This window comes from Castor canadensis, chromosome 7, assembly GCF_047511655.1.
Source record: "Castor canadensis chromosome 7, mCasCan1.hap1v2, whole genome shotgun sequence".
NCBI lineage: Eukaryota > Metazoa > Chordata > Mammalia > Rodentia > Castoridae > Castor > Castor canadensis.
The window spans coordinates 109,460,545-109,477,218 of NC_133392.1; the positions used below are offsets into that span (position 1 = coordinate 109,460,545).

The 16,674-nt window shown below is 42.5% G+C and overlaps 1 protein-coding gene across 3 annotated transcripts in view; it reads right to left on the bottom strand.

Annotated features, from left to right (window-relative positions):
- Window positions 1–205: 205 nt before the first annotated feature.
- The window catches only part of Ak4 (adenylate kinase 4), a 122,572-nt gene continuing 106,103 nt past the window's right edge, over window positions 206–16,674 (bottom strand). For all 3 annotated transcript variants that reach the window (XM_074079882.1, XM_020183964.2, XM_074079883.1), the window contains 3 exons: window positions 9,452–9,624; window positions 6,762–6,880; window positions 206–5,332 (listed from right to left, as the gene is read on the bottom strand). In XM_074079882.1, the coding sequence (XP_073935983.1) occupies window positions 5,218–5,332; window positions 6,762–6,880; window positions 9,452–9,624 (407 nt within the window). In that variant the 3' untranslated portion in view covers window positions 206–5,217. The remainder of the gene's footprint in view (window positions 5,333–6,761; window positions 6,881–9,451; window positions 9,625–16,674) is intronic.

Consider the following 16,674-nt stretch of genomic DNA (forward strand, 5'->3'; position numbering starts at 1 on the left):
GAAAAGTTTCAAACAAGAAACCTCTTATTTACAGGACACTGCACTTCCTCAGGTGGCCTAGTGGTCACTAGAGGAAGGAGGCCTTCTGGCAACATTTTACCCTATCTGCGTTACCCACAGCACGTGTGCACACACACACACACACACACACACACACACACAGGCACGCACACAGAGAATGATCACACTGAGGAACACCCTGAAGCAGGCAGATAATGGCATTTATTCTGGCAAGAACTGAGCAAATTCGCTGCAACAAAGATAAGATTGGCATTTGTGCAAATTTTAATGTGTTTCAACGGACACAGGAAGCAGGTTTTCTCTTTCATAGTTGAAATATGGCTTCATGGTTTCCCACCATCAGGGTCTTATGCTTCTCCTCTGAAAACCAGGTTTGGTGAGTTACATATAAAAAGGAATAACAACACATGAGCAGACAGCATTTTCATAGTAAAAGAAGTCTGTGTTTCTGGGCCCTTCCCTTGAGACACCAAACAGACTGGGAATGACTAAAACTGGAAAGGACAGAGAAAGAGACTCATGCTCTGGACAGGACTCCACCTTATGAGTCAACTGCAGCAAGAAAAGACACAGTTAAATGAAAGTGGAATAAACGAAAGTCATGGAGTAGCCCTGAGGACCCCGAGATCCTGCAAGCCTGCAGAACACACATGAGACATACAGCGTCTGTAAATACAATGTGCAGTGGCACCGAGCCCACAGAGAGCCATTCCCTGTCTTGAGCTGCAAGCGAAGAGCCCAGGTTGAAGCAAACACATTGTTTAACAACTGGTAAGGCTGAGGAGTTGAGTCAGGGACAAGTACAAAAAAGGCCCCTTGAGATTTCCTCATGAACCCCTATAAGTATGTGAGTGCACATGTAAATAAATACAATTTTTTCAGTGTTTAAATACAAGGAGACAAAATAATTGAGATATCTAATATATTGGGCAATTCTTGACAATTTAATTGGACCATGCATATAATATGCTTAGTGAGAAAGAAATGCCAAAAGCTCCAATAACTTAACACATTTGGAAATATGTAGACTTTATAGATTAAGTAAAGAGCTCCAGCAGGCTTAACTTCTCAGCTGAAGTCAAACACTGAACTTAGGTTCAGTGTTTGAACCCTATTTGAACTCAGGGCCTCACACAGCTAGGCAGCTGCTCTACCACTTGAACCATGTCTATACCTCTTCTCTTTTCCTTTTCAGATAGGGTCCCATTTTTCCCTGGGATCAGCCTCAGACTGCAGTCCTCCTATTTATGCCTCCTGTGTAGCTAGGATCACTGGCATGTACCACCACATCTGGCTTATTGAGATGGTATACTCCTAACTGTTTGCCCAAGCTGCCTCAGATCCTGCTGTCAGGTAGCTGAGATTATAGGCATTAGTCACATTGCCTTTGGCCTGCTCAGTATCTTCCTACCTAAAACTATCCCATCTCGATACTTTACTTTGTGGGGAAAGCCACAGCAGCAGAACTTCTGAGCATTCTCCCTCACTCTTGGTATTTCTTACCTTTTTCTTTCTCTACCCAATAGTACGGTATGACTTGGGTGATACGGGAGCTCATCTGAGCTTGGTTACTGGGTATGTGGGGGCTGATCCCTAGGGAAAAAGACAAGACAGGAAGGAAATCTCCTCTGGTTATAGCCACAATTGTCACATGAGAAGTAGATGATAGGTGATGGTGTGAATTTGGCGCTCAGAACCATGTTAGCGTGGTTCCATGTGATATAGTACAATGACACCACAAAAGCTAAGGGTTACCCTGTTAAAGGCTCAGTCACTGTTTCCTTACTTGCTAGCATTTTCAGAAGGATGAATTTATCATCAAGGCCCTGTTTGGGGGTGAGAGTGAGGGAGCAATCTGTTCTGATCTCAAGGAAGAAAACGAGTAGTGTGTCAATAGCTCCACAGAGCCAAGGTCTATGCACAGGGACCATGGCCACAGATGGCTCAAAGGTAAAGGCTCTTTCAGAGGCACACACAATAGACAACAAAAGGGCAGCAAGGAACATGGACTTGGTGCTCAGAAGCTTAGCTTGAACCCATGCCCAGCCTGCTTCAGTCTTTCATTTATGCTAAGGATCTAGGGAGGAGGACCAAGGACACAGACTCTTTTAGCAGCTTCCTTTGCTTAGGCAAAGGGTAAAAGAACAGTCTCCTGCAGTCACACTAGTGAACTCTGCCATTCTTATGCAGCCACAAGTAGTTAGCATTCAGAAAAAAGCCCAGGCTTCCAAGTCAGGAGCACCAGGGGCTGAGTCCTCACCCCAATGTTCATTGGCAGCACATCCTAGGCCCACCTTCTCTGTTTATAAAAGCAAGGCATGTCTGTCTCATAGGATGAGAGAAAGATTTGTTGAGATGTTTGCAAAGGTCCTAAAATCACACATTTCATTCAGTAGGCCTTCAAAACATGGTACCTATTATAAGTTTGTCTTAGTGAGGAGGACATAAACACAGCAGTGTTTCCAAGTTCTAAGTCAGTGGGAAACCTGTTTGGATCATAGGAAGCAAACTGAACTAAGACTGGGTAGAATCAGACTGTGAGGTCAGAATGAAATCTTGGAGACCATCCAAACCATTCTCTGCTTAAGTGTGAAGGAACTGCTGGTATGACGTTAAAAAAAAAACTAGAAAAACTCCTTTACTTTTGTTAAATTATTTTCAAGATAACCTATTTTTATAAAATCATGTAGGGAAAACCAATGAGTTTGTTGAAGATAAGTCCACTGAACATGAAACAAGCATCTTCTTTTTTCAGTAGTACCAGGGTTTGAATTCAGGGTCTCATGCTTGCTAGGCAGGTACTCTTCCCGTTTGAGCCACTGTACCAGCCCTGTGTTGTGATGGGTTTTTTTTGAGACAGGGTCTCATGAACTATTTGCCCAGGGCTGGCTTCTAACCGTGATCTCTGCCTCCTGAGTAACTAGGACTACAGATGTGAGCCACCAGCGCCCAGTTAGAGCATCATCTTTCAACAGCCATTGAAAAGGTGTTTGTCTCTTGCTGGACTCACCTAACCAAGGACCCTCAACTCCTAAGCAATCTCAGCAAAGCAGACACTGCTGAGACTAAGGAACCAGATGCTGGCTGTGACCATCTACTTGGCCAAAAGGAGGAGACAGGGAAGGACGGAGAACTAGCATAGGCAATCAGGGGTCCGGCCTTTTCTCATACCTCTATCCCAAGTTCCAAAGGCAGTGACTACAGGGGAGGAGAAGTGAGGAAAGACATCTGAAGATTTTTGTACTTCCCAAAACACATACACTTTCCTCTTCTGAATCATCCATGATAACTTAACTCTCTACGTTCATCATTTGTGGAAATGGTCTCCATGGCCAAACTTACTCTAAACTGTGTAAATTTCCCCTATTTCAGACTTGTTTTCCTCTATACCTGGCTCCCCAGGAAACCTGAGCTTTATCTACATATCTGATTTCTACTCCATCCCCATGAGCTGGCATCCAAATGCAATTCTTCTGAAGTACTTGATATAAAAAAACACACTGACAACTTACAGACCTGAACTGGGCATTTTCATCACAAAAACCTAACAAGTTCTCTGTGACTGAGGAGATGGGGAAAACACTGGTCTGCATTTCCACTAAGATGGTAAACAGGAAAGTCACCTGAAGGGACAAAGGAAGAAGAAAAACCAGCAAGAGTTAGGGCAGTATTATAACGAAGACAGACTTGTTAGCATATAGAATATATATGTACGGCAGTAAAGCGGCCGGGATTCATGGGGACCCCTTCAGAAAGTAAATGATGTGTTTCCATACCATTTAAAGGCTGAAACAAAGTGATTATTTTTACCCCCTTCACCAATATGAAAAATTAGATAGAAGTCACTTCCAGGAATAGTGACAATGTTCCCTGGGGACAGGATGATACAGGAGTGGGGGCTACAAACATTTAAAACAGCAGGAATAACTTCCATCATTCCTCCCATGATAGCAAGAATTATACAAGGTGGCCACCAAGTCTAAAACCCAGTAAAAGCTTTCACCAAATGGCTTATTGGTATAATCAATGATAAAATACTAGCATCTTTATGCTAGACTTTATGGTCACCCCACAGCCTACATCTTTGGAATGGGGAAGGGGCTTGTTTTCCCATAATCATAAGCTGTCACATTCAATCTAAGTACATGTAGTACATCCTCAACCCACTCCCTTTAATCTTATCTGCTTGGGTCCCACATGGAAGAAAAACGCTGTTGGCAACACCATCCAGCAGCATGTTCAAAATTCATTTCATTTCATCTTGAGTGAAAAACTTAACTATTCAATTAATTCAGTAATTCCATATGGCTTTATTACTATGCCTGTACAGAAGATATGATCCTTCAGCATTTCTATTAGTATTTCCCATAGTTCTTGAGGATTCTCAAAGACTTTGAGAGATACAAAGAGTGAGCCCCCAAAAGAGCTGTTTAAAGCTAGACCTTCTGCATGGCTCAGTTCCCAGTGTATGAAGAGATTCAATACAATCCCCTAGCTCTCAGTTCATAGAAAGAGGAATCTGGGAGGGATAAATGTAGTAACTGCCTATATTATTTGACAGCCTGGGAAGAAAGGAAACAGATGTAAGAAAATACAGCCAGTAGAAGCCAGAATGGCTGAAAGGGGGAGTGCAGAGTGTGGACACAGAAAGGTCATTATTCCTACCAGAAAAAATGAGTTGTGGGCATGGTAGTCACTCAAGGGAGAAGCAACCACTGAGTGCAATTGGCTTCAGTTCAATAGTTACCACAGGAGCACACAGCAAAGAACTGGGACAAAGCTGGGGCTAGAGCCCTTAGCGATCATACTCAGCCTTCCTGGTGATGTGGTTCAACAGCCTTTGGAGGTGGGAAGACCAGAGATCACCACTGTCACGTGCAAAAAGACCACAGCAACATCGTGGCTGTCAAATACCAGCTCGAGCAGCTTAGACACTGCTCAAAATCCAATCTGTACTTGTTTCCTTGTGAAGGGCTTTACATGTTCAAAGACACCTTTTTTCAAAGGCAGAGGAGGGCCTCTTCGTGAACTCTTTCTGCTTGCTAGTTTTCCTATCATTGTCACCATTACTGGGAAAGCTGCAGGCTATCTCCGCTAGCTTCTAATTTGGACATGGCACCAATATCACACACACACACAAAGACACACACACATGAGGGAATGACCACGTCCTCCTGGTTCTTCCACTGGGCAGGCTCAGTATGCTTCTTTGGACTGAATTGGTGTGATCTTGTTTGAGAAAAGTGTGTAGACATAAGGCCAGATTTTGTTAGTCTCCGTCCCAGAAAATTGGTGAAGCACTCCTCGGCTCCTGAAAAACAGTCCAAACACAAAGGCGTTTCAGTTTTCTTCTCAACATGGCATTAGGACAGATATACCAGATCCCATAATCTCTATAACACAACATGTAATGACCCCAACAGCCCCCTTCATATGGACGGACACCTCCACTGAGTAGATCTAAACAAAGCCAGAGTTTCTGCAATTCTGGCATGCTTGGCATCATGCACCACTTGTTCTCCCCTTAAAAAAGAAAAAACAAAAACAAGCAAACAAAAAATGCTAACATTAGAGGGGCAATCCCAATCTGCCTTGAAATTTACTTTTCAAAAGCAAATCATTGGCAAACATTGGTACTCAGAAACCTTCACTACTTACAAGGAATCATGGAAGCCAGGATGCACCATAACAAACATGATCCAGATAACTGAGCTCCAGGTTTGCTAAGTGTGGGAGCCACAGGCAAAAAACTGACTATAATAGAAACTATGATCTGCTCTTCCAGGTGCAGTCAGCATATGGTTCTGTTTTGGTTTGTGTACTGCTTAAATATTTTTAATTTGCTGACAATATAAAAATTGAGATGTTCTCCCCTCATCCCCCCACTGAGGGTCAGATTTTTGCTTCTCCTAAAAACCAGGAATCCTTTGACACAATGGGCCTGCACGACCCTGTGGATCTAACTTGATAGATCAGCCCAGAAGCTGTCCTGTTCACCTGCCCACCTCAAACACCACTACCCCCCCATCCCCTCTCAGAACTGACTTTGTGGGGGGTTTTCTCTTTTTTTTTTTTTAAGCAGTGCTGGGGCTAGAAGCCAAGGCCTCATCCACGCTAGATACATACTCCACCACTGAACTACATACTCAGCCAAAGATTCATTTCTAATACCTACCTGGCCCTTGAAGCTATTTGAATTTATAATCTCAAGTTTTACAGTTTTAGCTTTTTTTGTTGTTGTTGTTAAACTCCCTACAGACACACCCAGGCTTAATTTGCTATAGAAACTACATATTTACATGGAGGAGTATCAAAATATAGACAGTTATGTCAGTCAATTAAATAGGAAAGTGAAGGGCTGGTGGGTGCAGCTCAGTGGTGGAGAGCTTGCCTAGCCTAGCATGAATAAGGTCCTGGGTTCAAACCCCAGCACTTCAACTAGTAATATCAATATCAATAATAATATATAAGGTTAGATGCAAATTTACATCCAGACCAGACAGAGATGATCAGGTTGCAGTCTTTACATTCTAACAGTTCCACGATGAAAAGTATAGACTTTATCTCCCATACGCTACTCCAGCATTTCATATGCCTGGGGTTGGAGGGAAGGAGGAAATGGGCCTTTAGAGTTTACCTAGATCAAAGAAACCTCGCCCTGCCTCAGCCCAATGGCCTTCCTAGTAGGCTCCAACCTTTCTAGTTGTTCCTTTGCCATGGAAATATAGAAGCATACTCACTTGTAGAGTTCGATGACTGGCTTCGCTGTGTCTTTGTATCGCCTTAGCCTGGCAGCAACTGCTTCAGGCTTATCATCTTCCTTTTGGACTAATGGCTCGCCAGTGACATCATCAATCCCCTATAAACAGAAACTGGTTAAAATGGACCACCTGGGCCCTTCTGTGGGTCAGAACTTTACTGTGCAAAACCTTTGACTTCAATTGTGTGACTAGGTCTGGGGTTTCACAGTGTATTAACTTTATTTCCTCAGAGTCAACATCAAATTCTTAACTGCTCACATCTTTCCAAGCATGTTCCACTGCTGTTGATAAGGGTACTTTCAATTCAGTTTAAATTCCAGGCAACCTCCTCTAATAACAAGCCAATGTCACTCTGGCCCTCTAAATTTTCCCCAAAACTACCTTGTTTTCTAGAACCTGGCTTCTTAATATGGAAGATAAATGTCTTTTTAAAAACCCAACTTGGTTCACTTAGAAAAAATGCTGATTGAGAAGACATTTCACTGCCATCTCTGCCAGCTTTTCAATTACCATGCAGTTTCTCCAAAATTTATCTTTGATTATTTTACTACATCAAAAATGACACATCTTACAGTACATTAAAATAGGCAAGACACAAATACCCTTGATAGTAAGTAAGGGACAAACATTCTGATAACTGAAAAACTATAATAAAAAACTTTAATTTTCACTATCTTTTAATCTCCCCAGGAAGCATACCCACTTACAAATAACAAAATGGACACATCAGAATTTTGCCTCCCAAGTCCATGGCTATTACAGGGGAGAATCACAAGTAGTAAATCTGTCAAAGACAAGCTGAAGCAGAACCAATAGGCTCAGATAACTCAAACGGATAATCAGAAACTGCCCATAAATTTGAAACACAATAGAATTCCATTACAGTTGAAGGCCATGGGATGACTTACACTCATGATTTATTGTGAACCATGTAATGATCACATGTGTACTGTATGGTTGTTAACTGGACATGAAATGAGAGATGGGGATGGGAGAAGGCTGTACATCATGTATATTCCTCCCTGCTTTGTTGTGCTTCTAGGCACAATGCCCAGGATCCATTTCAAGGATTTCAAAGCACCAGCAAACACAACACTGCTTCCAGCAGGAGCCAAATGGCACTAAGACAACATCCTTCCTGGGGGACTGGCCATGGCAGCTGGTAGACTTGGCCAGGTCAGCACTTTCACTGCTGTCTTTGGCAAAAGCATTGTAATTAAAGCTACTCCTTTAGAGAAAACCAGACCTTGGAGGTCTGGACAAAGCCAAAATGTAAAGTATTTTGTGCTGGACTTTGGTGTTCTCATCTGCATTTTCATAAATCTTGTTTTTCTTTCCAGTTATTCTATTTTCCTACTGTAGCTTCTTGGGATGGAAATTAAAAAAAAAAAAGGATCTAGCCAGGCTTGATGGCATACACCTGTAGTTCCAGTTACTAGGGGAGGCTGGAGAGAGTCTGGGCAAATAGCAAGATTTAGTCTTTAGAATGAATGAAAAGAAAACTTCAAAAGGACACTAGTGCTTGGCCCAAATGAACAGGTCTCATTAGGATATTGCTGACAAATAGCACCCAGGTTGGGAAGTCATCTTTAGCCCCTTAAAACAATTTTCTGTAATAATTAGTGCCTCCATCTATATACTTAAGCCTAATCTTCTCCATAAAAGTTTATCCAGTAGGACACAATACTATTTCTTCCACCTTTAGATAATAAGAAGACATACTATCTACCACCCAATTACCAGAGTGAAGTACTATCAGATTGAATTAATTCAATCTGTCTTTATCATGGAGTCATAATAGAACAATAAGTCAGAAATAGTCTAAGTCAAGCATGGTGGCACAGGCCTGTAATTCATTACTCTAGAGGCTGAGGCAGGAGGATCATGAGTTTGAGGCCAACCTGGGTTACATAGCGAAACAAAGAAATACACCATATCAGGGATGGAGGTGTAGCTCAGAGTAAGGATACTCGATTAGCAATGCACAAGTTTGATCCCTAGCACTAAAGGAAAGGGGAAAGGCATTGTACTCATTCATTTCTTTTACTGACTATATGCTATAGTTCAAGATGACATGGAAAGGGCTGGTGGAATGACTCAAGTGGTAGAGTACCTGCTTAGCAAGCATGAAGCCCTGAGTTCAAACCCCAGCACCAAAAAAAAAAAAAGATGTGGAAGTCTCCAACTTATTTATCCCAATTTCCTGTAGATTAACCTTCATTTTGTTTGGTTTTGGGAAGTTGCTACAAATAGCATGGAAATAAAGCACATGATTTTACTTGCTAGGGTTTTCATTTTCATGGGCTATTCCTCCTAACATTGGGTTGAATGAAAGATTTAAGACCTTTAATTCTTTATAATGTACATTGTCATGTAGATTTAAAAGATACTATTGATATTTAATCAAAGAAAAATGAGAGTACCATTTTCCTAGAACCACATCACCAACAGGTGATTCATCCTGCTAAATTTGCCTAGTGCCATGGATCCAAAGCAATCCAATTTTTTATTTAAAATTCTCTTCTTTGATTACTTCTGAATGACTACTTTTTATGTGTTTTTTAGCCATGTAGATGTTTTTCAGTCTTCATATGCTCTACACACTGTTCAACTGAAAAATGTTGCCTCTATCATGTCCATGTGAGAGCACGGTGTATATTTATCCTTACATGTACATGAGGTGGGTTGAAGTCCAGGTTATAGACCCTTCCGCTAGGAGGGTGAATCCAGCGTCGGCTGAGTCGATCTTTAAGGGTTTCAAATGGAATGTTCAAACTGACCACTAGATCCACATCACAGATTTTATCCAGGGCTTCAGCCTGTACTAATGTCCTCGGAAAACCTAAATACCAAAACAAAATATCAATTGCAAGACATTGACCAAATTAGTCCTTGAAATACTTCCAGTGACAGAATGATCAAATCTACATATAGCCCAAAAGGAGTTCTTTAACTAAGAATCAGTATCTACCTCTATAAAGCTAATTTATAGCCAAGCTTCTAAGCTTCTGCATTTGAAAGATTCAGAGACTAAGGAGTCACGTGATAAAAGTAGAAAGTAGGCTAACTAAAACAGTCTGGGCTCTGGTCCCAGCTTTGCTCTTAACTACTTGTGTGACCTTAAGCAAGCAACATCATCTGACTTCCTCCTCTGTTAAGCCACAGCTCTCTCAACCTATGAGTGTTATTACTATTATTATTATGCGTATACTATCCTTAGATTACCCCAAGTGATTATATGCACAAACTATAAAGCTGTGTGTGCACTTTAACAAAAATGGGCAGTGTGTTCATTTATTCTTAGAAGACAGGGTCTCACTGTGTTGCCCAAATTCTTTAATCTCTGAGTTTAAAGTTATGTTGTGTGACCCACCTTCTACACCCCCCACCCCACCCCAAGACCGGCTTTCTTAGCCCCAAGTTTGCTTGGGTGGGATTACAGGACTGTACAGTAGTACTTTTTAATTTAAATCATTCCAGTTTGTCTGCTCTGGTAGAAACCTTTCTGAATATAATATAACTTTTAACTTTTCTTATCCTAGTTAGAGGTAAAAACAACCAGGTGGGTGGACAGTTGGAAGGAAAATATAATAAGGGATCCAACGTCCAGAAGACAAACTTTTAATTCGCTTCAGATAAGAACACTAGCCCATCATCACAGGAAGTGTCAAGAGAATAAGTTAAAATGGGTCTCCGTGGCCCTGAAACACTTAAGATGCGAAGAACCTCTTTCCCTACTGCAGGAAGCTGGTTGTTCAGACATAAATATGCTGGTGTGTGCATTGAAATCTGAGTGATGTGGACACCGTGCTGATTTCAGAGTGCTCATGGAACTGCATGTGACAAAATGCACACAAAGGCTGCTTCGCTTGCCAACCATCACCACAAATTCTCCCCAATGCTCCCTCCCTTCAGGGCTTCCTTTTTGCCTGTCAGTCCCTCACACAAAACTGCCTTGTTCCAGACTCACCACCATAACTCCAAAATGACAACTGCAGGTAGAAAGAAGTGCTCAATCAACAAAACCAAGACCTCCTTTACACTCTCCCCAAGGCCCTGTCCCATCAAGGAAATGCATTTTCTAAAGCAGTGACCCAAAGTGACCCTCACGGGAGGACAGAAAGGAAATATGAGAACTCTTACTGTATGTTCTTGCTCATTCTTTTTAAATTCCTATTTTATAGTGTATAGCTAATACATTGGTGATACTGTGAGCACATATAACTTATACATAATTATCCATATATTGACAACATAAAAAACGGTGAGACCTTTTTATTGATAAATGTACACAAAGAGTTTTAGAAATGACCCCTTAAAACGCCTAGGTTCTTAGTCACAGTCCCTGCCCGCCTGTATTCTGCCACCATTAGCTGCTGCCCTAACAGGAAAACATTACTATTTATCCTTGGATAGAGGTTGAGAGCTGGAAGAGGCCACTAGGAAAGAAGGGGAGCTCCAAAAGAGAACAGGGCATTGGTCACCTCAATGTTCAACTCTGATTGGCTAGCTTCAGGGTGAAGGTATAGGCTGGGCTGCTCAGCTCCCCCAAGCGTTTTTGCCCTCTGGGACCCTCTGGAGGAAGAAAATGCAACTCCCGTACAAAATCAGCTGAACTCAGCAGGGAGAGATTTCCAAAATATGTCGGGTAGTGCCTAACCAGGCTTACATTGGCACCCGCTAACAACTACAAAGAAAAAGTCTAATATCTTGGAAATCCTCTGTTAGCACAATGGTTAACTACCCTGTCCTGTCACCCCAGAACAGGATTAAGTTTAGCGACCCACGGGAAAAGGTGGAAGTGGTTGGGGGAGTGGCTCAAGTGTGGTAGAGCGCCTGTCTAACAAGAGCAAGGCCCTGAGTTCAAACCCCAGCACCGACAAAAATAAAAAGTAGACTAAGAAGCATACAGAAGACTAGGAGTAGATAATGAAAGCTAAAATGGACGAGTGACTTTTTAGGTGTTAACACTATTCAGATGCAACCATGGTAAGGGTTTAGAAGAAACCATTATGAGCAAGTCATTCTACAACTTCAAGGTTCTCTATCTGATGAGACACCAAGTCACGAGGAAGATTTAAAAGGAAATAAAAGTGATTATGGATGCTCAGATCCTGACCCGGGATTTATTAGACCAGAACATTTAGAAGAGAGATCAAAATGTAGGTGTTCTGGATTGGAGGCGTGGCTCAAGTGACAGAGCACCTGCTTTACAAATATGAAGCCCTGAGTTTAAACCCTAGTCCCACCTCACCTCCCACTCCGAAAAAAGTAGGTGTTTTTTTAAAGTAATCAAAGCAATTCTAATATTTTCCTTTCGTTGATGAAGATCCACCAAACTTCTCAGTGCCAGCGATAGTGAAAGCACAATGCTCAACTTTCGTAATCTATACCACTTTTCTGGTACATTTAACCCACTTCTAAGCAGGTACAAAGCATGTGAAGAATAAGTCTCCTTTACTTCAGACCATGGGAAAAGAGAACTGGGAAGAAAGGTCCCACACCAAGGCAAATTTGTCATGACATCCCTGCCCAGAGAAGTATGAGCTTATACCTCTAGCCAAAGTGGTATGACAGGGGAGAGGCCATGATTTTTCAGTGAGAACAGTGAACCAGAAGTCAAAGATTTGTGCCCTGATCACTGTTCTGAAGTGAGAAAAGCAGCCTCAAGGCAGACACACCCAGGACTCAGAAAAAGTAAGACAAGCTTGGGAATCACACACTCCTGAATTTCAATCCCAGCTCTACTTTGCCCCATCTGCAAGAAATTCAGGAAGTTTTCTTGCCTCTGACCCTCTGATGTAAAATAAGGGCATATAGATGGGCTGGACTACTCAACAAAGTACACGCAGACAGAGCAGTTTAAACACCAGGCATCTCCTCTTACAATCTGGAAGCCACACGTCTGAGCCACAGATGTGGGCAGGGGCTGTTTCTTCTGAAACCTCTCTCCTTGGCTTGCCGATGGTTGTCCAGTCCCTGTTTGTTTGTTTTTTACCTCTGGGTATATCTTTGTCCCACAATTTCTCATAAGGGCACAGTCATATTGGATCAGGGTCCGCTCTAATGATCTCATTTTAACTTAATTAACTCTTGAAAAACCTAATCTCTAAATGTAGTCCATGAGTGGAGGTGGGGGGTTCACCACAGACCAGAGGGGTAATAATGCCTATTGCCTAGGGCAGTGGTGAGGATTAAAGGAGGAATAAATACTGAAGCACGCCAGGCCCACACTGAGTCCTTGGTAGTGGTCCTTGCTGCTCTTGGTAGAGTTCTCCTAGAAGCTTGCTGGCCAACTCATTTGGCCAAAAGGCAGCAGAAAAGGGCCGCATCCCCAACTCACCCTTATTTGATTTGTTTTCTGAGATTTTTTTAAGAGACACTGGCACATTAACAGCCCAGCACTTTAATTGTGGGGCACAGACTCCACATTCTGGTCCCTAGCCACTCACAAGGGAGTTTCAGCTTAGGCACAACATAGCTGCTACTTCTGCAAGCTGCCCCTTCTGTGGATTTCGGTTTTACCCTGTCATCACCTTAGCAAAGCTCAACTTTTCTGATACAGCTCAATACCTTATCGTGATAAGCTTTTATTTGATTTATAAACAGGTAGATTCAACACAAAGACAGCCTTAAGTTCCTGATAGCACAAGTGAATGATGAGGCAGCAATGTGACCCCATGTCCAGAGGAACCAATGAACATGTAGCTGCATTCATTGTAACCAAGAATTCAAATCCAGAAAGGTCCAGAGGTCTGCAGTATTTTCATTAGCAAGTGCTCCATTTTTAAATAGGAAAAGGTGAACTCGATGACTTCTAAGTGGATTCAATAATTCAGCAAACACATCTTTTATGCTTCATATACATTGTAGTCTACTGCTTATAAAATGTGTGTAAATGTGTTGTTTCTAGACTTCACATCAACCCTTGAAGTGGGCAATGGTTATCACCACCTTCAGTTTAGTAGAGGAGTCAACAGCAGAACTTGGATGTCACCATCAGCTCTCTGGATTTAAGTGTTCTGGAGGTATAAAAACAAATTGCTAAAATGTCACCCCATTTATCTCTTCTACCAAAAGAAAACTGCATCATGGGCCATCCTTATCATCTAGTTATCATTGGTTCAACATCCCTAATGTGCCAGGGATATTACAGACAGAAGAAAAGTCAAAATGTCACAGCTCTACAAAGGATTGCTCATTCTTGTTATCTCTCTGTACAGATTTTTGTTAAGGCCAATGGTGCAGAGCATTCTGGGACAGTTAGAGAGCATACGCACCTGGAGGGGAGGGAGGGAGAGCTGTAAGGGAAGAGGATTCTGGAGGGACCAGTGAAGAGAATCAGTCATGGAAACAGAAGCCAGTACAAACACATTGAGGGGCAGCTTACCTTTCATTCATGACCAAGCATTATAGCAACAAATAGTGTCATTTCAAGACAAGTATGGCGTCCCAGACTCTGAAGTCATCACAGAGGCCCTGGCAATAGGCTGGGGTTCCCACTGAAGTTTGGGGTGCTGTCACAGGCCTGTGGTATCACAGGTCCTGGAGAGGGGCTCTGTCACTTTGGTCAGGTATAAAGGCAAAGGCTCCAAAAGTGGGTAGCAGTATTTGTTTGTCTTTGAAATTCATAAACTGTGAGTATTATTCAGCTTACAGGTCCTGACTTTAAGGCTTCAGGGCCTAGAGTATGAAACGTGTCCTAAATTACGGATTCTGAGTTGGCAGCATGGTAGCTTCTGCATTCTTTAAACTGATTTACATCAGTGTCTTGAGTTGGGCTAAGAAAATCACAAGGTAATTCAAGTGTAATTCTTACATCAATAGGCTGTCAAGACCAGAATATCAGAAAAGGTGTAGTCAGACCAATGCTTTTTTTAAAAAAAACATATGAAGCAGAAAGTCATTACCTAGCCATGTGTATCTTTAAAAAAACATACACCATCAGGAGCCCAGTATTAAAGACTGGGTGAGACCTATCAAATGAGAATAATCATAATCAGGGCATGAGAGGTTCATATAGGTTATGGGGGAAAGAAATGTAGGCATTCTGCTTTCAAATATACTTTGTTATCATTTGATATTCACTGATCTAAGCTCTCCTGTAGAGACCTAACCCTTGAAATTGAATTTAATTTCCTGGTATGCTGAATTGTCAGGATATTGAAAGGAATCTCTAATATGAATGCCATGCTAAATCACCCCATAGAAATTTGTAATAGAAAATATCTAAATAAGAACAGCCATTTCTGGGGGCAGGGCACATGGGTGGGTAGCCAAGCATGAAGACCTGGATTACCTGCATGCCCAGTTTGGTGGGGGGGGGGGGGCGCACTGGGCAGGTTACTACTGACCACATTGGTGGGCCAAAGGAGACTGCCACTCCAGCTGTAAGCACATTCCTCTACACATGTTGGCTGGTAGCCCCGGGACCATTAAGAGCACCTTGAGGGCTAAGTAGTGTTTGTTCCTGAAGTGCCCAGGACACAGTAAAGATCCCCTTTTGGGCAGGGATACTGGCCAAGTGGACTAAATGCACACTCAAATTTTGTCAACAGGTGGCAGCATTTGTAATCCTTCCATTAAGAGAGCATTGCAGAGATGTAGTGTGCTTTACTAAGGTCTTTTAAAGAACTGAGCAGCAGTACTGTGGATTCCTTAACTACCTATATTCCAAGAGAATATCCCAGAAGTGGATTCCAAGAAGTGGAAAGCCAATAGCTAAAGTGAAATGAAGACCTGTTACACAGAAGCTTGCTTTTCTCCCTATAAGCTACACAGCAGGTGGGCAGTTGCACACATTGACTTCTCATCAGGAATATGCAACACCTACATACCTGACCCTTCCACACTAAGCTATCCCCAATCCTCATCCCCTAAACCAGCCTTGAAGAGCTGCTTTGTCCCATTCAAACAGCCAATCTAAAAGCTGAAGTTTTATGTCATTGAAACTGCTCCTGAATCCATTATATTGTATCACTAATCATGGCGCCAACAAGTTGTTTGTGCTTTTCCTTTCTTTTTTTGTTTTTTTTGTGGGAGTGGGGATACAGAACTGGGACTTGAACTCAGAACTTCCACTTGCTAAGCAGGTGCTGTACCACTTGGACCATGCCCCCAGCCTTCCAACAGATTCAGTTTTTCAGATCCCCCACAGATTCACTAGGTGCAGTGAGATGTTGCTAAATTCCTTAATAGTGTTATGTTCCCAGCAGTGCTGGCCACTGGGCCTTGGTACCTGCTCCCTCAGCTATGCCAAGAGCCTGAGGGAGGGCCGCTAAAGCAGGGGGTGCCACAGCAACAGCTGAGGGCAGGGGAGGGAATGAAAGTAGGGTGCGCCTGCTTTCTAATGTAGAGTACATTAGGTCCACAAGAAGGGGTACAGCCCAAGTCCACCACCATATTCCCGGACAACAAAGCAGGCCCTTGGCTGGAAATAAATGGGCAGTTTAATGGGCACTTCTGAAGGGCAGCATCCAACATCTAACTGGGGTTGGCACTTTGTGAAAAGACCAGGCACTGTCAGCCCCCTCCCTACCTCCATGAATGCCTGCAGCCAGCATTGGTTGCTTCTGACAACTTCACTATTCCCAGCTGTTGGGAAAGCAAGAGCCAAGTTACAAAGGCGAGCTGTTGTTCCTCAGCATTAATCACAAGTGGTTAACTGCAATTGAAAGCAGGGGTTATTCCCCAGCCTCCCTCAGCAACCTCAGTTGCAAACAAACCTGCTGCACGCAGGCCTCTTCTTGCTCTTGTCTTACAGTTACCTTATCTGTAAAGTTGATATACCCATTTGTACCTGTGTCTAAGGCCTCCATTCTCTATTCCATCCAGTTTTTATTAACAGACCATAAAAGGAATGAGCAGCTGTGCTGCAGATGTTTGCTTTGGA